This window comes from Miniopterus natalensis, chromosome 2 (genome assembly GCF_054644295.1).
Source record: "Miniopterus natalensis isolate mMinNat1 chromosome 2, mMinNat1.hap1, whole genome shotgun sequence".
Taxonomy (NCBI): Eukaryota; Metazoa; Chordata; class Mammalia; order Chiroptera; family Miniopteridae; genus Miniopterus; species Miniopterus natalensis.
The window spans coordinates 158,626,704-158,651,039 of record NC_142082.1 but is presented as its reverse complement, the minus strand read 5'-3'; the positions used below and the strand labels follow the sequence as shown (position 1 = coordinate 158,651,039).

At 38.7% G+C, this 24,336-nt stretch overlaps 2 protein-coding genes and 1 long non-coding RNA gene across 3 annotated transcripts in view; 1 reads left to right on the top strand and 2 right to left on the bottom strand.

Annotated features, from left to right (window-relative positions):
- The window catches only part of KCNJ8 (potassium inwardly rectifying channel subfamily J member 8), a 6,601-nt gene extending 5,583 nt beyond the window's left edge, over positions 1-1,018 (bottom strand). Inside the window, exon 1 of the mRNA XM_016197401.2 lies at positions 105-1,018. Coding sequence (XP_016052887.1) covers positions 105-478 — 374 coding nt within the window. The 5' untranslated portion in view covers positions 479-1,018. The remainder of the gene's footprint in view (positions 1-104) is intronic.
- LOC107525270 (uncharacterized) lies at positions 506-24,257 on the top strand. The gene is made up of 3 exons (XR_001602044.1): positions 506-561; positions 22,394-22,473; positions 24,176-24,257. It is a non-coding gene; the product is annotated as an uncharacterized LOC107525270 (long non-coding RNA).
- ABCC9 (ATP binding cassette subfamily C member 9) overlaps positions 15,217-24,336 on the bottom strand; it is a 106,593-nt gene continuing 97,473 nt past the window's right edge. Inside the window, exons 38-40 of the mRNA XM_016197400.2 lie at positions 24,203-24,336; positions 22,392-22,454; positions 15,217-18,054 (exon numbers count right to left, since the gene is read on the bottom strand). Of these exons, the coding sequence (XP_016052886.1) occupies positions 17,917-18,054; positions 22,392-22,454; positions 24,203-24,336 (335 nt within the window). The 3' untranslated portion in view covers positions 15,217-17,916. The remainder of the gene's footprint in view (positions 18,055-22,391; positions 22,455-24,202) is intronic.

Here is a 24,336-nt window from a genome sequence, read left to right as displayed (position 1 = left end):
GCAAACCCTTTATTTCACTTTCATCAAATTGGAGTGATAAAAGAGCCGTTTCATACTTTTCCCCATCCTGTTTTCGACCCCTGCTTCATCCCGCTGACTCTTACCTGACATTCGTCACACACACAGCGGAGTCCAAGCCACTTTTCTCCATTCCACTCTTCTCCATGTAAGCATAGATGTCCCCATGGGCAAAGGCCACCAGCCACCACATGATGGCGAAGAGCAGCCAGCTGCAGAGGAACGACATGGTAAAGATGACCAGCGTGTGGCGCCACTTCAGGTCTACCAAGGTGGTGAAGATGTCCTGGAGGAAGCGGCCCTGCTCGCGGATGTTCTTGTGCGCCAGGTTGCAGGCCCCGCTCTTGGCGATGAAGCGGGCTTTGGCCAGGCGGTCGCGGACGCGCGGCTTGCGCAGGTTCTCGGCCGCGATGCGCGCCAGCACATACTCCTCCGGGATGATGCTCTTTCTGGCCAACATCGTCCCGTCACCACAGGCCGCCTGCCCACCTGTCTCCGGCCTGCCTCTCCTCTAGAGACCCGTCCTCCTGCGCAAGGGAAACGGTGATTAAAAGCTTTCCCCTCATTTCCTCCCCTCTTCAGTCCTCGCATTTAGGGCTCTGTCTATCCATCCGAGGTGACATGCAAAGCTTAAAGGTAGGATTTTATCCATCTAAACACGAATTTAGTGTGTGCTTCAGTTCCGGGATTCCAGAGAAATGATTTGGGTTGAACCCGAACTGTTTCAAGAGTTCTGATCATTTTGAACATATATGGGTACAGCCTGAGTTAAGGGGAACTAGGAGGCTTTCTGTAAACAGCAGGCTCAGGAGCATTCTCCGAGATGAGCGCAAGCAGGCAAGCACGTGGCGGCGTCTAGAACAAAAATTAAGGCCAGCTGGGTATCGCGATCCATTTACTGAAGTATTTACATGATACGGCAATATGAAAAGTTGAGAGGGGAAATTCTTCCTTCGTTATTTTTAGAAGTAGGCAGAGAAAAGGCCGTGGCCTCTTGCGCAGTATAAATAACGTTTGGTGTAATTTGACAAAATAGTAAACGATGTGCCATGTAACGTGAAAATTATGAACAAGTATTTTACCTTTGAAAGAAGTATGAGTTGCATTTACAATTACTCTCCATTGGAGCTCCTGTTATAAAATGAAAACTTCTTTGCAACGAAGGAAGCGAACATACAAGCTGCAGGGAAAACCCGGAAAATAGCCCGCGGGCTGCAGATAGAGTTAAAAGAGCGTGCCCCGAAAAGTCCCTGCAACACTGCAAACCTCAGCTGTGTTTTGCATTTTCAGTCTTTTGCGGGGACGCAGCCAGCCTCCCGGTCCGCTCCCCAGGCGGAGCGTAGAAACTTACAGACTCCGGACAGCGGGTGCGGCCGCCGCACCTCCCCGCGCTGGCCCGCGGACCGTGGGCTGGTGCCCCGCGCGCCCATCCCAGGGCGCGGGAGCGGGGGTGCCGACTGCCGGACGGACGGATCCCGGGCCGCTCGTCCTAGGAAGAAAAGTTAAAATAATAAAAGGTGCAATTGAATCTGAACGCGGAGAGGGCTGGAGGAGGGGGATGGGTGTAGCTCTTCCCCTCCCCCTGCTCAGCTCTACTCCCCCGGCCTCGGCAGTGGGCGGAGGAGGCACTGCGGGGAGCGAGCTCGGGGGTGATGCTCCACAAATCAGCCTCCCAGCTCGGGCTTTGACGCGCGCCAGACCTCTGAGGCCGCCGAGGTTGCCGAGCGGGGGCTGGAGAAGTGGTGGGGCGGTCGGGGGTGGGGGTGGGGGGGGTGGGGGTGGGGTGGGGCGGGGTGGGGTGGGAGTAGGGGTGGGGTGGGGGTGGGGGGTGGGGGTGGGGTGGGGGTGGGGGGTGGGGGTGGGGGGTGGGGGGTACGGGGTTTGGGTGGGGGGTTGGAGGGGTGGAAAGGCGCATCTCCCGTAGGTAGGGAGCAGGCCGGAGGGAGGGGCAGAGGTGGGAGGGCGGGACCCGCAGACAAGCTCATTTTCCAGTAGCCGTGACCCCTGCCGCGCAAGCTTGACACGCTGGTCTTTAAAAGGCTCCCTGCTCAGGGGAGAGAACTTTATGAGTCTAAGTTCACTGACGTAAAGAGAATTTATTTTATTTTTTTGTAACCTTGGTAAATAACCGGACTACTTAAGATTGAATAAAACCAGATATAGAGATAAGGAAAATAGTCTTTTGAGGCTCTCAAGCTGTGTGCACACACATTTATGCACACACTACACTTCAGTCTAGTAAGGATGATACAGGTGGAAAATGTTCTGAAAACCGACATAGCAAACGGTTTCTTCCCGGCCAAACCATGTAGCTCTCAGGAAATCACACACACACACACACACACACACACACACACACACACACACACACCAGCAGAACAGGAAAAAAACAAAAAACACTCAGTGTCTTCCAATGAGAAATTTTACCCCCAAAAGGGACCGCTGTCAACACTTGAGAACTCAAAAGGTCATTCATTCCTCAGTACTTGGTGGCTTTCTGAAATGCCGCAGCTTCCCCATGTTGCAGAGACAGTCTGAATGATTAAACAGAGCAGTGCAGGAGAAAGGTGATACAGTAAATATCTTTCTATAGCTCTTGGAAAGGGAGCCAGCAAAGGCAAATGGCTTCCTCCTCAGGTCGGGCCTCCTGGTTTGGCACTTGTCTTAATGGAAACTTTAATTCTTGGAAATTTAATGTATTTTCCAAGACCCAGGGCAGAAAGTATATGGAGCATAAACAATGTGTTCATCTAGTTATCAAAAGACCTAAAATTAGTCTTTAATGAAGGCAAACAAAGAACATTTTTTCCCCCTTGTGGATAGATCTGTTTAACCCCTTCAAGCCTAGGGATCCTAGTCTGATAGTGTTAACTCTCCTCTCTACTGTCGGCCGTTAAGTTTTACAGTAAATGATGTGTGGTGATCAATTTGTATAATTAATTCCCTCCTATTTTACAATTGAGTTTGGTAGTATTTATACCCTATTATTTTAGCTTGGTTAACATTCATTGAACATCTGTTTTGTGAAGGTTTTTTTTTAGGTTTATATATATCATAGTTTCTGTTCTTAGGAGGAAGACAGTTATAGTAAAGAGACGCAAGATTTTAATAATAAACTATACAAGCAGGGATGATTAGAAATGCATGAAAATTTAAATGAGAGATACTGAGACTAAAGAGACTAAGAAATGCTTCGTGGATTATTTGGCATCTGATCTAGTTTTTGAAGGACCAGATATATTTGGGGTATATAGAAAAGCAGAGAAAAGACATTCCAAAGAGAGAGAACATCATGGAAAAATTTAGGGAGTATTGATAAGAGTCCATGTTTTAATTACAAACTAATTTAATCAGCATTGATGAAGCAAGGTAGCAAGATAGCAGGATTTTTGAGTCCAGTCCTCCCTTGGCAGTTTCTATCACCCCCACTCTCGACACAGAATGGATTATTCATGTATTTGTCTCTTCACCTCTACACACACAACCCATGAAACTAACGGCTGCTAAAGAGCAGGGCTGTGACTTGCTTATCTTTGTATCACAAACCTCTAGAGAAGCTCAAATTACAGAGGTGTCCAAAGAATCCTTTTGAGTTGATGAATGGAAAGATAAGGCTGAAAAACATGTTGGGACCTTGAAAAAAAATGCACACAACTTCAAATACTCAATAAAGAAGGCTGGGCAGTCTTCAGGGGGCAGTGGTATGACATAGAAAGATTTTGATTAGAGAAAACACAGTAAGTGCCTGCTTCAGGACTGATTAGGAAGCAGAGGCTATGATCGTGTTCCTAACAGAGCCCCTCCCTCCAGGCTCCAAAATTCTGTGATTGGCAGGCAGAAGGGGACTCTGGAAACTACTGTATTAATTAAAGAAGGAATGAGGTCTTTATATAAATATATGTACACACATATATGTGCATATATATGTATATATACATACAAGTATATATTTATATATTGCGTTCTGACAATATTTGTATACTGTCAGTGAGCAATATCCAATATATACAAAAAGAATGTTATACAGAGTCAATATTGAGAGAGGGAAAAGTCAAAGGTGACTGTGAATATTTATTGGGGCGACAAAAATAACAGGAAAATTGAAATGAGTAGAGGTAAACTGCTGAAGGAGAATTATGAGATTTGCAACAAATAAATCCATTGCTGAATTCTAGAAAAATACTGATCTTTTGCTATAATGCATACTGAGAACTCAATATTTTTTCCTAATGAGATATATCCCTCTAAGTATGCCCTTTTAAGTTGTTTTCAAATGACTCATTTTAAAGTGACAATTTATACCATACTTTTTATTAGTCAATAATTTAAGCTGATCAATTCAAAATAGGAGCACTAATATATACATAATAAAAGTCAAATTTTAAGACATTAATAAGTAAAAATTGACAGTAGAATTACTAAAAACAAATAACCATACAGAAAAAGGTATGAATGTGTGTTATAAAAGTATTACAGGTTTCCTTTTTCTTTTCTTTTTCAATTCCTTTCCTAAGATTTTTTCGAAACCAACCCTTTATGTCTTTTTCCTTCATCTAGTTTTTCTGCACTGGGTGGAAACTGCATGAGCACAAGTTGTTCGCTGTTATCACTACACACCCAGTATCTGGAATTGTTCCTAGCTCTGAGAGCTAGGTCCTCAATAAATACTTGTCAAAAAGAAAGAAGCAATGCTGCTCCTAAGACGGTGTCTCTCTTTCTTGCATTTACTCTGACTCTCATTTCTCTCCCATTCATGATTTTGCAACCATTTCTCACAGTCCACACAGGTAATCTGAAGTTTGGGGATCTCTTTGAAGCCTACGTGTGGCCTTACCTGTCTGCAAAGATGCCCTTCCTCATCACCTCCCTTCTCTCTTTACTGAAGTTTTCCTCCCTTTAAGCTATGCTCTCCTTCCTTCCTCAGCCAAGCCCCTACACCACTCCAGGTCAGCAACACAAACTTGTTTGGCATTTGCTGGCTCTGTTTCTCTTTATAACTTGATCTTGAGCTTAATGGAAACATATCTGTAACCCCCAAAGGCCTTTTGGACAAACAGTAGCTATGAAAAAATATTAATTATTGATTGATCTCGAGTTCCTCCCCCTTTGGCCCTTCGTCTTTTCATATTATGGTCCAATAGTGAACATTTAAATTTTCCTCTGAAAAATTTGGGGAGAAAATCAATTCATCTCTCAGGAACCCATATACTACCTCAGGCTTATTTTATTGGCTTATTTAACTATTATTTTGCTGTCATCCACTAAAATATGTGCATTTTCTTAACTGTTCTATAATTCTCCTTACTGTTCTTTTAGAAGTGAAGACTTATTTGTACACTATTTCTAGTAGAGACCAGTAATATATATTTAGTACAGAGCTAACTTTTATTTTTATATATATATATATTTATATATTTTTAAATTTTATTTTTGTTTAAAATATTACAGATATCCCTTTTTCCCCCCAATGACCCGCAGAGCTAACTTTTAAAATCTTAAGATTTTCTTGACTATTTAGGAATCCTGATAGAATCTGTTTATGTTGCATACCATAAAATTTATGCAATTGGAAAGCAATTCATGAATATATGTTCACTTGTACGTAAATAATTGTTAGGTTCCTTTTAGACCCTATGAGCATTTTATTTGTGGATAAAGAAGTTTCTACCAGTCTTAGTCTCCAAAGAAACCACGTTTGTCAGGGGCCTTCAAACAACTGGAGAAAGTGTTAGGTTGATGCTTTACCCAATTGTCTGATTAGCAAATACAAATTGGTAAAGTCCTTGAAAGTACTCGAGATAAAGGGTGAAGTCCTTGCCTATCATGACCTTGCCTTTGAATTTTGAACTCTTGGATTTCCTGAGCCATAATGAACGTAAGAATTTGGATAGTCTTCAAAATGGCAATGGAAACGATTCATGTTAGCAGCCCCAAATAAAGGTTGGTCTATTTGCTTGGTATGCTGCTTTATTAGTGTCCTCATATAAACCACATATTGGAGCATATTGCTTTGGAATCAGCTTAATAAAACTGTTACATAAACTAGTAATCAAAACAGCATGTTATAAACTCACTTTTTTTGGAGTTATCATGAAATGGGAATGACAGTATAACTCTTTGTGTTCATCTGTTCCAGTGAGTTCAGAGAGCATGTCTTTTTTGAGCTATATAACTATTTATGTGCAAAAAGCCGCACTCTCCTTTAAATTAGGTCACCCCATTTTTGAAGGCCATCCATCAGAACCGTTCATGAAGAAGACCTCCATCCAGCCTGCATACTCAATTCTTCAATACTAGGCCTGCTCAGAGTTGTGAGTCAGCGAGTCAGGAAGGGGACATTAATAACAACCACTACCTTTTAATACACATGTAGGTGAACAGAACAAAGTCCCTGCTCCAGTGCATTCTTGGGGAGGAAGCTGTTAGCAAAGAAGCAGACAACTGATCCATTGTATAGTTATCAATGGTGTCAGGATTCATACAGAGAGTAAGGGAGGCTAAGGGTTGAAAGTAACTGGGGCCAGAGATCAGCAATGTTCCATACAGTGGAGAAAAGGCCTTGTTTAGAGGTGATGCTTGGGAAAAGAATTAGCCAGGTGATGAACAGAGGAAAGAGTGCTTCAGGCAGCTCAAGAGCGAGTATAAAGGCTTTGAGGCAGGGAGTAGCTTGGTGCTTTTGAAGAGCAGTTACAAACGCAGTATGTCAGATGGAGAAGAGGAAAAGCAGGAGATGAGATAGGAAAAGTGGGACGCGTTTTCACATTTACTCAGTGAATGAAATTGAGGGCCTGCATATACTAGGCTGTGAACACTGACCTAACCCTGGAGGCAGCTGTTCAGCTAGTTTCTGCATTTTACACGAGTCAATCAGAGTATAGCTAAATGACTTACCTGAAATCAAATACCATGCAGGTGAAAAGTTATAACAAACTTAAATATCTGATCCCAAATGCTATGCTTTTCTCACTAAAAAATATCTCAAAGGTATGACTGATTGTTAATCAGTGGTCCATGAGATTAACATGAGAAACACCTGGCAGCATTATTTTATGCCCCCCAAACTTTTATTGAGCAAGGATAGAATAAGATATAAAATCTATGGCCCTCAAATTAAAATATTTTTAAAAAGAAGATATAAATATTTCTAACAAAATGAAGCACACTTAGAAGTTCTTCCTGGAGTTTCTCTTGCCCACTCAGGTATAAGAAGCTCATAGAATTGCTATGAGGACACTAGGACACAGTTCATATAAGCGCTGAGGAAACAGACTGGTCTGTGGTAAGTACTTGAGAAATGTCAGTTCTTATTCATACATTAGGGTGGGTTTTGGCTTAGTGATGGCCAAAATGACCTCAGAGCTTGGTGTGGAGGTGGGAAAGGGGGGAAGATAGATATTCACAGACTCCTTTATAATTGAACTATCTTTCCTAACCCAAAACTAAGAAAACATAATATCACTTTATAGACTTGAGTATTATTTTTTATATCTCACCAACCTCCAGAATGCTAACCAACACTTGTACTGGCATCTCCTCAACTCTGGAATTTAATCAATACACTGGGGACTGAACCGGAGCCAGCCAAGATACTGGTCATAAAAACAAGGACCCAGGAAATCAACAAGTCTGTTTTACTATTATGTGTGTCTCTCAGAGAAGAGTGGTTCCTTCAGTGAAGTAGAGAGTACCCATCGTAATTATTTTCTGCTGGTAGGGTACAAAATGATAGTACTAAAGAAAGCCGATAGGTCTTTTCCAGGAGAAGATGAGGAGTAGCACAGTCATTGTTCATTTCTCCAGGCCTTGAAATTATGCGTTGATATTCCTGTGCCAAAAAAAGGCAAGTTCTCATGAGCCTGGGATCGGCCTTGCCGTAGGAACTATTCACAGGCTTTTCTGAAGCTCTTCAGAGCAGTTCCCAACATCGTCCTAATCTATTGCTAAGCTTTCACGTCACTATGTTTTGAAAAATCAGTGACTCATGCGGTGCTTGGAAAGAGAAACTTGACATTTTCCAGAACTCTCTGTAGGGTGACTCCTTATTGCTACCTTTCAAAAATGTCAGCTGCAGAAGGGATTATAGAGGTTAGAAGTTTTAAAGTGATATTTAGACTCATTGGCCCCAATGATCATTTGCCAGGATTTTTTTTTGCCTGTTAAATGACTTGGATTTTCCTTTAGGTAAAATTTATCTGTGCCAGAAAAGCTTTCACGAGGTCATTTTTCTAAACAAGTGCATACTAGAATTAAATATTTGATATTTGTTGCTAATTTAAAATGTCAATTTACCTCAATTATTGTTAGACTAAATGGGGTAATAAAATGATTTCCTCTCTAAACCTACAGAACTTTATTATGCATTTGAGTCGATCTTTTTTTTTTTTTTTTTTTAATTGAAGTAGCATAGAAGATGCATAAAATGCATATAACTTTTTGTTCAAGTTCACAGAGTTTTAGAGTCAGAAATACGTGAGGTCAATGACAAGTTCCTCCATTTACTTGGATGGTAGCTTCATCATTTTGAGCCTCAGTTTCTAAATCTGTAAACTGAAGACACAACTCTCAGAGTTGTAGAGATTAAATGAGGTTAGTATGTAAAGATTTTAGCACAGGCCAATGACAAACATAATATTTTCTAAAATTAGTATAATTGTCACAACTTCTTTAACTAGTATTTAATTAATTTATTGTTTATTATTTAAAAATTTTCTTAGCCTGCATTTGTTAGTATTTTCGCATCAATAGTAAGTAATAATGGTGATAACAAGCATGCTTTTCTTCTTAGTGATTTTGAGAAAATACTTCCAGGAAATGTATTCACATAGTTATTATTTTAAGGTAGTGTGCTTTTTCTACTTTTCCATTTTTTAAATCAATGATGGATGATGAATTACATAAAATGCTTTTTTAGCACATATCAAAATGATCTTTCTTTTTCTTCTTTCTTAGCCAATTTAATATGGTGAGTTAAGTTCCTAGAGTTTTAATACTGTTGAATTTATTGTTACATTCCTGAAATGAACTCCATTTGGTCATGGTGGATTACTATTTTCATGTAATCCTGGATCATTTTTTGCTCATATTGTTTAACATTTTTGGATAAATATTTATAAGTGAGATTGGTCTGTATTACTCTTTGCCTGATTTTGGATAAATGTTACGAGTCTTTGTGAAAAGAATTGATGCGTATTCTTTCTCTGTGGATTGTAATACTTTAAATAGAATATGCAAAGGCAAGTGCTCATGAGCCTGGGGTCCGTCTTGCTATAAGACTTCTTCACGGGCTTTCCTGAAGCTCTTCAGAGCAGTTCCCAACAACGTCCCAATTAGCTTACTCCTTGAAAATGCAGTAATTTTGAAATCATCTGAGTCTGAAATTTTTTAGGAGCAGTTCTTGACTCTGAATCCTCTTCATTCTATTTTCCCCCTCTGGGATCCCTATTCCAGACCTTCTGATACTACCCTCCTTATTTTATTTCTAATAGTTCTTCATATTTTCTATCAACTTGCTCTGCACTGCACTCTAGGTAAATTCTAGATCTTTTTCCAATGAAAATAATTCTTTCATCATCTAAGCTTAATTGCTGTTTAATCCACCCATTGAATTTTTAATTTTAGTAACTTTTTTACTTTCTTGAAGTTCTTTTGGCGATTTTAAATTGATTCACTCTTTTCCCCAACTTTAAAAAATACACCTGTGTATGCAATTATAGAACTACCACACAAATCACAGATCGAGATATAAACCATGTCTATTGCTCTAGAATATTTCCCCCTGGCCCTTTTCAGACTGTAATTTCTCCTTACCAGAGCCAACTTATTATGACTTATTTCGCCATTGTTTTCTTTGCTTATTATTGAGTTTGGAGTCATACAGTGGATACTCTTTAGTGTTTGCCTTCTTTCACTCAACGCAGTATCTGTGAGATTTGGCCAGGTTGCTTTATATTTCAGAGATAGTATTTCATTGTGAGAACGAGCCATCGTTTACTTATCCACCTCCTATTGATGGGCATTTGGACTGTGTTGTTATTTTATTTACTATTACAAATTAAGCTACAATGTACATTTCTGTATAAGCTTTTGTGGACATCAGTACTCATTTCTCTTGGATACATGCCCAGGAATGGAATTGTTGAGTCCTGGTAGGACCAGACACACAGTGTTAGTAGAAACTGCCCGTTTTCCATACTGGCGGTGCCAATTACACTCCCTTCAGCAGTATATGCGAGTTCCAACTTCACCAACACTTGGTATTGTCAGTTTTTGTATTTAAGCCATTTTAGTGGGTAGGTAGCTATTTTATTTGCATTCCTGAGGAAGAATGATGTTGAGCACATTTTCACATGCTTATTGACAAACGCATATTTAAAAATCCCTTCTACACTGTTTTATTATTTCTAGTTCTTGTGCTAATATTCTTATTTGTTGTGTCTCTTGAATCCAAAGATGGTGGTTCATTCTCTTGTGTGGTTTTAATTTTGAATGCAAGTTAATCTTACTTATTTTCCTCCCCAGGAGATGTAGGTTGTACCCAAATAGATGGCCTGATTTTGCATTTGCCCTTTCCAGAACCTCAGGGATATCAATATTCTGGAACTATTTTATATATTATCTCAGCTTAAATATATCATTTCACCATTGTAAAGTTGGAATCATATCAAAAATATTTTAAGATTAAAAAAAGCTTACTTTGTGATTTTAAGAAAATCTCATATAATACTATTAATATGTGCTATATACAGGGATTGACAATACTAATATTTCATATCAGAATGTGCTTTTTAAATCATAAATTCCTTTCACCATCATTTAATTTGAGATTCAGAAGAACTCAATGAGGCCGGTAGGATTATTGTTATCATGTCTTTTTGTTTCCTTTTTTGTAAGTGGGGAAATGAAGACTCAGACTAAATAATAAATCCAAGGCCTTACATCTAATCTGTGATAGAACTGAGATGAGAACTTAGGTTTAATTCCTGTCCAGTTCCTTTTTCAGTATATTCTACATAGACTCACATGTGTATGTTACACCTGTTGAGTAGGCTCCCACCCCTGGCGACTCTATGAATAAGTGGTGTCCACAATGTCCTGTCCTCGATAGCTCTGCTCAGCTCCTGTACACTCATGACTTTGGCTTCTTTTATGGTGTCAATCCATATCACATTTGGTCTTCCTCTTTTCCTGCCACCTTCAATTTTCTACAGCATTATTGTTTTTTCCAAAAAGCTCTGCCTTCTCATGATGTGCCTAAAGTAGGGCAGCTTCAGCTTCAGTTTTGTCATTTTTGCTTCCAGAGACTTTTCAGGCTTAATTTACTCTACGACCTACTGTTCATCTTTCTGGCAGCCCAGGGTATCTGTAGAGCTCTTCTGCAATAATACTTTTCAAATGAATTAATTTTTCTGCCTTCTGAGACTCACATAATTCTTCTTTATTATACATCACATATCATATAAGTCATTTATTCCCAAGAGAAGTTAATTGACTCACTAATTTATCATTAGTCTAGTATAGCACATGGCTACAAGTATAGTTCTTGAAGTCAGGTTGCCTGAGTTTGCATCTCAGTTCCATTAAAACTTGGGCAAGCTAGACTCTGAACGTCAATGATAAAAATGGAGATAACAATGCTTACCTCATAGAATTTGTAAAGATTAAATGGGATTATACTTCTAAGGCTCATATCATATCAGGTCAATATATATTAGTTATCCTCCTTTCATCAAATTTTTAGTGAGATGGTTTCTGCAATATGCATTCTACTGATGTCGGAATTGATTTCACATTGCTCCTTTCTTCTGTTCCCCAGTGATTTTGTTTCTCTCATGTTGTTTGATATAAGATGGCAATAGACATTAAAGAGATGATCTGATATTTAAATCATAAATTACGATGTCATCTCTATGCTTTATTGGCACGTGTAGATAAGCTTTATTAAAATATTATTTAAGCCAAGAATTTGCCATGAAATATTAGGCTTGCTAAGTTTTTCCTACAATTCTGGCCAAAAGCCTTGGTGTCTTATGTTTCCAATATAATTTTCCTGCATTTAATATATGCTAGAAGTTGTCAAGTGGGAACAAAGAAAACTCCCATTTTCAGGTGAAATCTTGTCACCCCAAATCACTTCCTTTTGCTACCTTCTCCTTCCTGTTTGCCAAGGACACTGAAAATTCAGTGTGTGGGCAACTGGTTGGCACTTGTAAATGTCTGAGAGTGGTAGGTCACTGGGAGAAATTGGTGCCTGTATCTAAAGTATGCTTGTGATGGCTGTATGGACTAGAGATGCTAAAATGGGTGGGATAGTGCAGTTCTAGGTGGGTGTTACTGTTTGTTTTGAATGGGTGGTTGTGAGAAAGTGTCTCACAGGCTGTGTGCTATGCAGTCATTCCCACAGGGAAATAAAACTTGGGCTTAAAAAGTCAATATTTTGGAGATAATTACACATGGCAGGAGATTTTGTTGTGCTTTCTTGTTTAAAAGAAAATTACATCCTTCTTTGGACCTTCCCTCTCTCTGGAGCAAAGGTAGGGTGTGGAAACATGTGATAAATGTCCAAGGGGCTTAGTCAACCCGCCCGATTTAGCTCATGTGATTGAAGAATGGTCGACCTCCCTCTGATTTTTCCCCCTAAAGGGAAATAACCAGTAGCCAGCCCGGCCTCATCACTCTTTTTCTGGAACTACTAGTTGTGATTCGGGTTTGTATTCCTGCTTTCAAGTCACTCTCCAGGCTGCGTTAAGTTTTTTCCCTCAGTATAAGACATTACTTCCAACTGGCACATATCATCTAGTCACAGCTTTTAAGGCCAGAGGTCGATCCCTGACTGAAAGTGAAGTAATACAAAGTTGTCCCCTCACGCCTAAGACAAAGAGATGAGCTGGACAAATTGGATTCCTTGCTTCGGATACTTTGGAACAGGCGACCCCAGAAATGGAGACAGTTAGCCGTGGGCCCAGGCATCAGGGGATTTCATCCGAGATCGGAGTGGTTCATAAAGGCTGCATGCTAGATGACAAGTGGACAGAAGGGTGGGATAGCACAGAGGGCGGAAGGAAGCTGAGAAGCCTGAGACAGAGAGATGGCATCGAGGGAGTGGACTGTCCCTAGAGGGGCTGGTCCCTGGCCCCAGGCCAGGTGTCACTTTTTTGAGACCTGGTAATTCTGCTTTCTCTAGATTCCAGCGCAGATGTACCCTTTCAGTATCACCCCCATCTCTCTCCTCTCCCTTCCCCTGGTGTTTAAAGCGCTCTCTCTGGAGTCAGGCAGATTTTAAATCAATGATTTGGGGGTAGTTCATTTAAAACATAACCTTGGGTGGTGGTTGTTATTTTTACCTATAAAGTGAGTACAGTTAATTGTTTCAGGCTTTATATTATTTTTAATGTACTTAAAGCTTTTTACTACCTTGACAACCTTCATGAATCACACTTTATTACTCAAAGGTGAACACATAGCAGATATTCAACAAATGATCAGTCAAGATTTGGGTATTTGAAAGAAAGAGATTAAGAATTTTTAAAAATTGCTCTTTACTTAGCTAGTGTTGGAGCAAAGCCCCAACTGAGATGAGCCAAAGAGCAAAATACCTAGATATGGAAGAGCTGGTCTAAATTCATTTAGTTCCAATAATATTAAAGGTCAATAGTCTTTCACTTAATAATAACTTATCTTTTGTATAAATAGTACATAATGTAGCACTAAGAGAAAAATGAGAATAAATCAGCATTAAGCAATGTTGCACTGTTGCTGTATATGGCCAAGGAACTTTTTTATGCAGTAGGAAGATTAAGTGATAAAAACAATGGTCTGAAAAGAAAGCTCTTTGTCAGTAATGTGCAGTACATAATTGGAGATGGTCTGAGATGGTTGGTGGCACTAAGGTCATAGAGGGCATTCTCCTGATGGCCAATTAAGTTAGTCAATTACGGATCCCTTGATTTTTTCAGTTTGGAAAGAGGGCATTGGTGACCATAGTGTGATAGCAAAGGGAAATTTGCTACTGTCCATATAAAACGAAATAATTTAAATCCTTTGTAGTAGATGTATAGATGAGTATATCAATGATGATGACAATGCTTGCAGAAAAAAATGTGAAGGTGGAAAGGCGAATAATCATCACAGATGATTTACCTTCTGTCCATATCATGAAACATCAGTATGGAACCTACCCAAACTGGCTGCATTTATGTACTATGAACATCTGGAGATATAAGTTCAAATTTAGTAGAAAAATGTGCAAATGATTCAATAGCTAATTCAAATGTGGGAAAAAACAACTTTGCATCTTTGTGAAAATATTTCTCCTAGACCACATTATTTCTGGTTAAACTACAAAACAAAACGGCACTCAGAGTCCCTGTTTATATCTTCTCATCTGAGATCCAGTTCATTTAACTATGTGTCCTTTACGCTGGAACTAAGGCAGGTTATTCAATGACATCGAGAGGCTTGTTTTAGCAATTCAGGATAAGGTGACTTCAGAATGATAGAAAACATATGAACATCACCTTCAGTATTTTATGGCTCTGTGTTATGCACAATGAAGAGAAGCCTGGGTGGTGACTTAGGGGGATCATTGATTCCTAAACTTGGCTACCTATGAACTCATCTGGAGGCACTTGCTGGAAATACAGATACAGCCCTTACATTGCAGTTTGAGACAAGTAAATCTTACTAATGCTTGAGAAAACCTCTTGTAAATGATGTGTAGTTACTACAGAAAAAATTAAATCTAAGTGACAGGGTGCATCCTCTTGGCTACTGTGTCTTATGCTACGAGGCTAAGACTAGAAGATGGCATTTACTTTGGGTAGTGGGTCGATAAAGGAATTATCATAGTACCATAAATCACAGGTCTCCAAAGGATGTAGTAGAAAATAAGTGGTAAAAGATAGATTGGAAGACAACTGGAGAATTGATCAACAAGCCTTGGGGAAAAGTCCAGACATCCAGCTATTTAATTAGAGATGTAATAAAATTATTGATTTAGCTGCTCCACTTAATAGAAACTTCCATGAAGCCTATACATAAAAGTAATGAAGTGTATGACCGTGGCAAGTGTGAAACAAAATTGTTAAAGCAGGGTAGTTATTGTCTTAGCAACTGCTGTTGATTTATAGCTATTGATCAGTCCTGGCAGATACCCAATAGTATTATAAGTGAAAGAAAAATCACCCTCTTTAATCAAGCAAAAAGAAGAGTAATTTATTATATAATACCAAGCCAATATACAGTATTTTCACAGTAGGATAAACACAACACAGAATGTGAAGAGAATAGCCCATAGTTCTAGGCATGTGATAAGTCGTGTAAATAATCAATGGATCAATTAACTACGTCTATTAGAGCCTACTGTGGGCCAAGCACTTGTGTTACATGCCAAGGCCACAAAGACAAATGAGACATGGTCCCAGATCTCAAGTATGAGTTACTTAGAAGGGTCTTCTGGTATCTAATCTAGGCCTAAATTGACTTTTAAATGCATCACGAGTAGAAGCATAAAAATAGAGGACATACAATCCTTTAAGAGAATCCTTCTCGCTCAAAGATATCAGTAACCTTGTAATTTTCATATAAAGTTTTATGCATTTATTGCTTTTAACAAATATTAAGGAATTTTAATTTATAAAATTGATTTGGCTAATTAAATGTAAACTTTGTGAACATAAAATTTGATTTGGTTAAGGCTGATCTTTTATGGATACATACTATGGAGTAAAAAGTTATTTCAAGATGAGTTATTTCTATATCCAGTTGATCATACATATTACATAGTAAATGATTAAACAATTAAAAAAATCATTCCTGACTTTATTCAATTTAGTTTTGTAAGTAAATACTTATTCATTTTAGGTGATTAAAAGCTATCTGGGAACCAGCGATCACTAGAGTGAAAGAATGGAAAACATGATTCTCCGTTGGTGTAATTAGATATGCTTCTGCTGATATCACTTCTGTGCAGTATAATTTACAAATATTAGGAGGGATTATTTCTATGGCTAAATCCCCATTTCTCTGTAAGAAAGAGGTATAAAAAGCATCATGTAAATTCAGCCTTATAAAACACTGCACACCAGAAATACTTTGAAGTGATTGGTGGAAATCTTAGAAAGTATTTTCAAGATCAAATTAATAGTTACTGATTCTGTTCTGCTTACCTTTCTGGACACAATAAGAGGATTTTTCTCCAAATGAAGTTTTGTATGTATCAAAAAATGGTGACAATTTAAGCTAAATACCATAGAACACCTTTTTCCATCCTTGTGGAACTTATTTTAGGTAAACATCAGGCCTCTATATTCAGGTGAATGCCCAGTCATATATTCTGGATAGACAAGTATTACAGATTTTCCAAGAGTAGATACATAGTACAGTAAACTAACATAAGGACTAAAGGAAGGGAGCATAAATTCTCTTTTTCAATCAATCATAATTCTTCAAAATTTTACAATTCATGCAGATCTTCATATGACAATCAATGATATACTAGATGGGCACAGAACTGTAGTAGAAAGCTTTGGCTGCTAGTATGACAGTGAAGGTAACTTTTATTTTTTATTTTATTATTTTTTAAAATATATCTTTATTGATTTCAGAGAAAGGAAGAGAGAGTGAGAGAGAGAGAGAAACATCAATGGTGAGAGAGTCATTGATCAGCTGCCTCTTGCACGCCCCCGACTGGGGATCGAGCCCGCAACCCGGGCGTGTGCCCTGACCAGGAATCGAACCACGATCTCCTGGATTCTAGGCCGATGCTCAACCGCTGAGCCATGCCTGCCTGGGCAGTGAAGGTAACTTGTAGTATTTTTAAATTTATTAACTTACATTTAAGAAAGCAGAAGACCAATATCCCATCAATTTTTGATTCACTCTTAACATGCACATTAAAATGAGAAAATGTTTTTGACATACTTTCTACATGCACATTACATTAGAGCAGGAGCAAATAGATACATGTGTGATACCACTGGGCATAAATGTCTAAAAGAAGCACACTCTTTCAGATATTTATATAAATATATATATCTGCTGTGCAAGGAAGGCCTATGCTCCCAAATCTTGAGTAATGTGAAAGTTTAGGGCTCAGAACCTTAACCACATCTAATGATGATTTAAATTATAGAAAGCTTTAGCTGGCCTGCCATTGAAGATCTGGACCTAATTACTCTGAACTTCAGTCTGGAGAAGGCACATAATGCCCGGAATATTACTAACGCTCTCCCTGCTAGACAGACAAACATGGAGCCTTGGCTTTACAGAGCCACTCTAAATGTGATAACTTCTTGGTGACAGGAAACAATTTAGATGAAAAAGAAGAGAGACTGCTATATGAAACATCAATATTTCTGATGTTGATGAATACAGAAAATATTCTCACACAGTAGATAATGAATTTGAACGTTTCATTTTCTAACTGTTTAGAAAACTTGTCCTTTTATTCTCTTCCAGTAACATCTGGAGACACTAACAGAAAGAAAAATATATTCTAACAAAAAGAGTAAAATAATACCGAACACTCACTGTGTCTTCTATGCCTGAGAGATATCTACCACACTTAATGTTATGAGAAAACATACCTGCTGATTTAGCACTTAAAGCCGCTTACTCGTTTTAATACAACTTTAAAGGTAAAGTGACTAAATCATTAGAAGAACATCAGTAATGAATATGTTAGGCAGTAAAAAAACAAAACAAAACTAGGAAGAAGTCAACATAGGAAATACAATATTCACTGGTGAAGTGACATGTAATTACAAAGTTCTGCAACATACAAATAAGCTTTATAAAAACGTGTAAAAGTTTAAGAGCACTTTGCAAAGGCCAAGCTGATGATCCACTGAGTAGGTTATGAGCGCATTACTTTAAATAAGGGCAGCATTTTAAAACATCCCTTCACATGTCTGCGCGAACGAAAGAAGCGAATACTCCATCTTCCCGAGCCAAGAGGCTCTCTGGAGTGTCATATTCTAAGATATTTCCTCGCTTCATCACAATAACGAGGTCTGCCGTCAGAATGGTGTGAACCCGATGCTGCGAGGGAAAAGAGTACAGGCATTCGTTACAAATTTTAAGGCACAAACAACATATTGAATTATAAAACAACGTATATGAATATTTCACCAATTACTCAAGGACATTTATTTACCTTGGGGTGAATTTTTAAAATACTGGCCAGTATGGCTGGGTCTTGTACATATGGACTGTATTAAATGGATTGCAGCTAATATAGTAGTTCCATCATTTGCATGGAACTGTAAGTAAGCTAATGTGTTCTGTGAAATAACTAAATAAGAAGAGCCATTGTGAACCAGTTGAGTTATAGCTTAGTCTAGACCCAAATTATCTCTTATGTGGAGTCAGCTACTTCTGTCAGCTATCACACAATTAGAAGAACCCTGGAGGTTGGTCAGTTCTGGGAAGACAATATAGGGAAGTCCATTCTGACGTGCAGTATTAGAATGGATTATTCAGGGTTTCAGACATGCTGTCTCTTAGTCTTTAGAGATCACTGCCACTCATTTGTTCTATCTTTTCGCATGGCTCCCTTTGGAGGGAAGCTTTGGTGTTAGCAATTAATAATAAAAGCTACCGCTCATTGAGCATATATTATACATTCAGTGCTCCACACACATACTTGTTAATCATCAGAGCATTTCTCTTCACTTTACAGAGCAGACCATTGGGGTTCACAGAGATAAAGCAAAACCAGACCACATAGAGAGCAGCAGGCCCAGTGTCAAAACCAGGCCTAATTTCAAAGTGTGAGGTATTTCCAACCTGCTACCAAGCTGTTTCATAGGGAGTATCTGGTACTTGAGAGGATTGTTCACCTGCCATTGTTAGCATTACGGTTAAGGGCACAGGCTCTGAAATTAGACTAGGTTCATATTTTGGTTTCACCACCTGTTAGCTGCACAATCTTGAGCAACAAACTTGATTTTTGTATGCCTCAACTTTCCTGTCTGTAAAATGGTGGACATAATAGTATCTGCCTCGGAGAATGGTGGTGAGGGTCAAATGAGATAGTCCATGTAAAAAAATTTCAGCACCTTGTCCGACACATATAAGCAAATAATAAATGTCAGCTATGTTATTTTTTTATTTTCAGGATTTACAAGGGAGACATCTCTGCAGTAGGCCTTTTCACTATTCTCACTAAGTGCTGTACAACAGAAGTGCAATGTGGGCTACAACTGTGAGGCACATGTAATTTTAAATTTCTTAGGAGCCACATTTTAAAAGCACAAATAAACAGGTAAAATACAATTTAATCATGTATTTTCACCCAATATATTCAAAATGTTATATCAACATGTAACCAATATAAGAGTTATTAATGAGGTCTTTTACATTCTTCTGTTAGTACTAAGTCTTTGAAACCCAGTGAATATTTCGCACCTACAACATCTCTCAATTTGAACGACCCATAATTCAAGTGCTCAATAGCTGCATGTGGTAGATGCTACTGTATTGGACCTGGACCACGCAGGTCAAAACATCAGCATCCACCTGTTTAGCGGATACACTGGCTCCCAAAGTGCCTTCTCCTAACCCAAAGCCCAACCTGAAGCTGTCTCCAGGGGCAAAGGCCTATCTTCTGCCCTGGCCACTTAGATGGGGTAGTCTCAATGTTCATGCTTTCAGAAAAGCAAGGAGTCATGGTTGGGACTCACGACTAGAGAGGACAAGAAAACAGGTATATGGAGTGTGATAAAGATGACAGTTTAGAACATGCATCACTATTTCCAACGTCCACAGACAAACCTATCATTTACTGAATACTGCTAGCTAGTGATATGTATTTAGGGATTATCGCTAGTTGGAAGATAGTGTCTATTTATCTTTGTGAAAGGACCAGAGCCATCTGCATACCCACACATTTAGAAAAAAATACACTTAAACTGTATGTACTACTTAATATGTGCTGTGCATTTTCCCTCCAAAACAAATTAGTTCTTCAATAACCATACCACAGATGTTAAGAAAAGAATTTGGCTTCTAAATCCATAAATAGACTATTATAAACATTGCCTTGATATTCTAAAATAATGTTTATCTTTAAAAAATGAAAACATTGAAAAACTTGGCCAATGGAAATAAATATAGCCAGTTCTTATTCCATTAATCTAAATTATTTTTTGCTTGACAAATTGTGATGTCCATTGTAAGAGCGTTGATAAAATTTTCAAAATGCTCCAAAGGAATTAATCTAATTGAGAGTGAAGAACAAATCACTTTCATAAATAATGCCATGCACCATTTTAGTGCATGAGGGCTTATTCTCAGAAGCCAAGGAAAATTATCTTAAGTTATGCCATAATTTTCATGGGCTGGTAACAAAATTAATAGAACCATTTTTAGCAGGGGAGGAAAATAGTTACTTGTACTAGAGCTGAGGATCATTCTGCAAGGGGTTCCCCCACATGTGGGTGGTGCTCTGTCTCCTATGAGCCTGTTAAGAGGAGTTGGTCCCACAAAAATTTGTTTTCCCCCACAGCTTTCTGTGTGTTCAGTGGGGAGAACTCTAAGTATCCTGGTAGCCACCTCCACACCAGTGGTCTTGAAATAAAGGACAGGTGAAAGATACACAAGCAAATAAAAACATATTTAGTAAATGCAGCAGAACAGAAATGAGGTAAAAACATACTTTTTTTTTTTTTTTGGTGAAAAATACAAATGATGCTCAAGTAATCTTCCAGGTGTAGATTAAATGGTACCATCCAACAATACCATGCTTCATGCAGAACAGAGAAAACTACTAGTCTTTTGAGCAGGAAAGGGTCTTTTTTCCCCCTTTACCTACCCATTTAGAGAGAATAGGAATTTTTTTCTCTTTATCTCTCCAGTGAGAAAATTCTTGAAAATATTATAGAACCATTTTTTCATGTTAGCCAATTCTCTTACCTGTTAAATTGTTCATACTTTGGTGTGAATGAATTAACCAGGTGACTCCTTCTCCAGAATAGAAGGAACCACCCAGTTCACTGGGAAAGTGAGAGAAAGTGGGTTTTTCTTTACTGAGACTAGTTTACAGAAGGTGGGCCCTGAGAGGGAGTCATTTCCTGCCACCTTGAAAAAGCCACGCTTCAAAGGGTGCTCTTTCTCCCATGCATCATTCACAAAAATCGCAGCCTAAGCAAGCACTCCATATATAGCTCCATTACTCAACAGTTAAACAAGTAATTATTTAAATTAATGGATCTTCAGGGCAAGTGCAGAGCATGCATGGCATTTTTAAGGACACTTACAGAACATCCCTCAAGGAATAGGGAGACTGGTCCTTAAGACAGAAGTAAATCTGGTTCTCAGGTTTTCATAAACACTCCCTTGCATGTTTACATTTCAGTACATGTACATGTACCTCATGCAAACTGAACATAACTGAAGCACTTGGTTGGGCTGATTTGTGTGACAGTGGCCTGTAGTGAGTTCCCTCGCCACTGGCAATCACTGCATTGCCTTGCTGTACTAAGGGGATGCTGCTAAGATAGCTACCAGAGGATGGGATACTCGGCAGTAGCTCATGATGGTCTACTTGTTGGTCATCACCAAAGTGGAAAAGAGGCCATTCTTGTGGGCAAGCAATTCTGGAACCGTACCACACTCCACTAAAATACCCTCAGAAAAGACTAAAATAAGGCCTGCGTCCATAATAGAAGAGACACGGTGCTGGAGAGGAAAGAAAGTAGAAAGAAGAAAGAGAATCAGCAAGAGAAAACATCCAGGTGATTCATTTACAAAATAGATTTTGTTAAACATGAAGCCTAAATGTGAGCAAGAATCCACTTATCTGCAAAGAGAAAGAGAGAAAACCACGGTCTACTGTAAGGAAGTTATAACGTGGATTACAAAGATTTAAGCAATTCTTCAATTTGGTTGGTGCTCAGAGAAAGTGCTGCCTCAGCTGTGAGGCATCTCATTGCCTTCTTACAAACAAACAAAAATCAGTTAAGTGAATAGAGACATAGAAATTAAGTGTAAGTAGTGGCAGAATTAGCAGTCAAATTTAAGAATTTTGCTTCTGAAACTGCTCATCACACGATCGGATTGTTGAAAAGAGAATTATCCCATATGAACTACCACCTGAATCTAGCACAAGGCATGACCTGCTGGAACCTTAGATTTAGGATGTCCTATCATTGTAACTTAGGGGAGGTGGGTAGAGCAGACAGTCTAGGAAAAAAATGTAAAGGCTCTCAGAGTATAGCAGGCTTTTTTTCTTTTTTCTTTTTTACACAGATACAGAAAAATTAGCAGAGAAATATATAATTCAATAAAGGTATATTTTAATTGCTCAAAAATAAAGATGATTGGATCTTGGAATGAAAACCAAGGAGAAATACAACAACTCTGTCTCTCATACTTACAGCTATTGTAACAACGGTGCGGTCTGCAAAAGCTGTCATTACCACTTTCTGCAAAATGTTTTCCTGCCAAAAAATAAACAAAGTAAGTCTGAATTTTCTCTGGACTACTTCCCCTTACTATAATATCTGGTCCCCAAGAACAATGTTTCCCCACGCCCAAACCCTTCTGAGAGCTCCCACTCCTAAGTCCGCTGCAGAAGGTGTAGCAGAGAGCAGTCCCAGACACCGAGTTCATGCTGGGCTCTGCGGCTGTCTTCAAAATGCAAATAAAACTCATCTGGTCAGTGACAATGACTGATAAGTTTATGGCCAGGGAACCGAAAGAGGAAAATGAAAGCAAATGAACATGGAAATGCTCACTTGAGTCACACCACAAATGGTATGTATTCGATCCCTGGCCAGTGTGGCTCAGTTGGTTGGCATCTTCCTGTGCACCGAAGGGTTGCCGGTTCGATTACCAGTGAGGGCACATGCCTGGGCTGCAGGCTCAATTCCCGGTAGGGGGTGCGCAGGAGGCAGCCTATGGGTGTTTTGCTCTCGCATTGATGTTTCTCTCTCTCCCCCTCTCCTTTCCTCTCTCTCTCAAAATCTTTCAAAAAATCGTATGTATTCAAAACTAATAAAACCTTATAAAGGTGTTCCCCTTTGGATCAGATAAAGGAAAAATAAAATACATGCCCCAAATTTGAAATCGGATCCATAAAAGAACATTCCAGGCAGGAAACATTTTTATTTCTACCATAAACTGCTGTTATCATTATATTTTAAAAGATGTTCTGGGTAAAAATTCTAACTCTCTCCTAGAGGCAAGCTTGATTACCTAAGTCTTAGTGTGAAGCAGTTCTTTTCTCCAATCAGGTGGCTTGTTGCCAATTCATTCTCATTCACATTCTCTCTCTCTCTCTCTCCCTTTCCACCCCCCAATCACTCTCTCATCTCTATTGTAGCAGGAGTATCCTATTAATAACCCCCAATATTGTATAACCTTAGTAATTAACACTAACTGTGATGTAGTTATGCTTACTTAGTGAAATGGCTTGATTAGCAACTATTTTATTGCTTTAAATTATGTTAACTTTGAGAAGATATACTATAATTTTATACAGTTACTCTAATTCATTAGTCTTACTTAATAGAAAGAAATCATGTCAAATTAGCACCTCCATATATAATTGGTTCTTATTCCTGAAACTGTTTCACTTTGGGGGGCAGTTTTACCCAATCTAATGTGTACAGTAAGAAAATAACATGAGGTTGTGGAAGCTTTTTATTTTTGTACTTTCTGATGCCAAACTTCTAATATTAAGTTAACTTTTATAAACATTGGTTGCTAGATCATTCAGTTTGTGGTTTAATGTGACTTTTCTCCACTTAATCAGGGCCTTCTAGACAGATCTTTTTTGTACATAATTTCTAAGTCAAATTTTCTGGTTTGTTAGTATAAACACATTTACACAACTATTATTTATTGTAGCCATTATTCTAGAGAATCCTTCTTCAAATTACTTTAGAAATTAACAATTGGCTTTGGTCATCAATAGATTCTATTAAATAGAGATCTGCATACTTCATTTTAGAATGTCCATGATAATACTTGAATATAATACAGTACTCTTATCTACTGAGCCCTAGAATTTTACTGTTTTGAGAATTTAATAAAAAGTAACGGCAGATTTATTTTGTGTTTATTGGCAATAGGAACACTCTTAAAACTGCACTGAAGATTCAGGTTCCAATCAGGAGAAAAAAATTTAATTTTCATGTGCATTTCTCTAAGTCATCAGTTGGAAAAGCTTAGACGGTGCACTCACTGTGGCCATGTCGATGGAAGCCGTGGCTTCGTCCATGATGAGGATGCTGCTCTTGCGGACAAAGGCCCTCGCAAGGCAAAACAGCTGCCTCTGCCCCACGCTAAAGTTCTCCCCACCTTCGGTGACAACGGCAT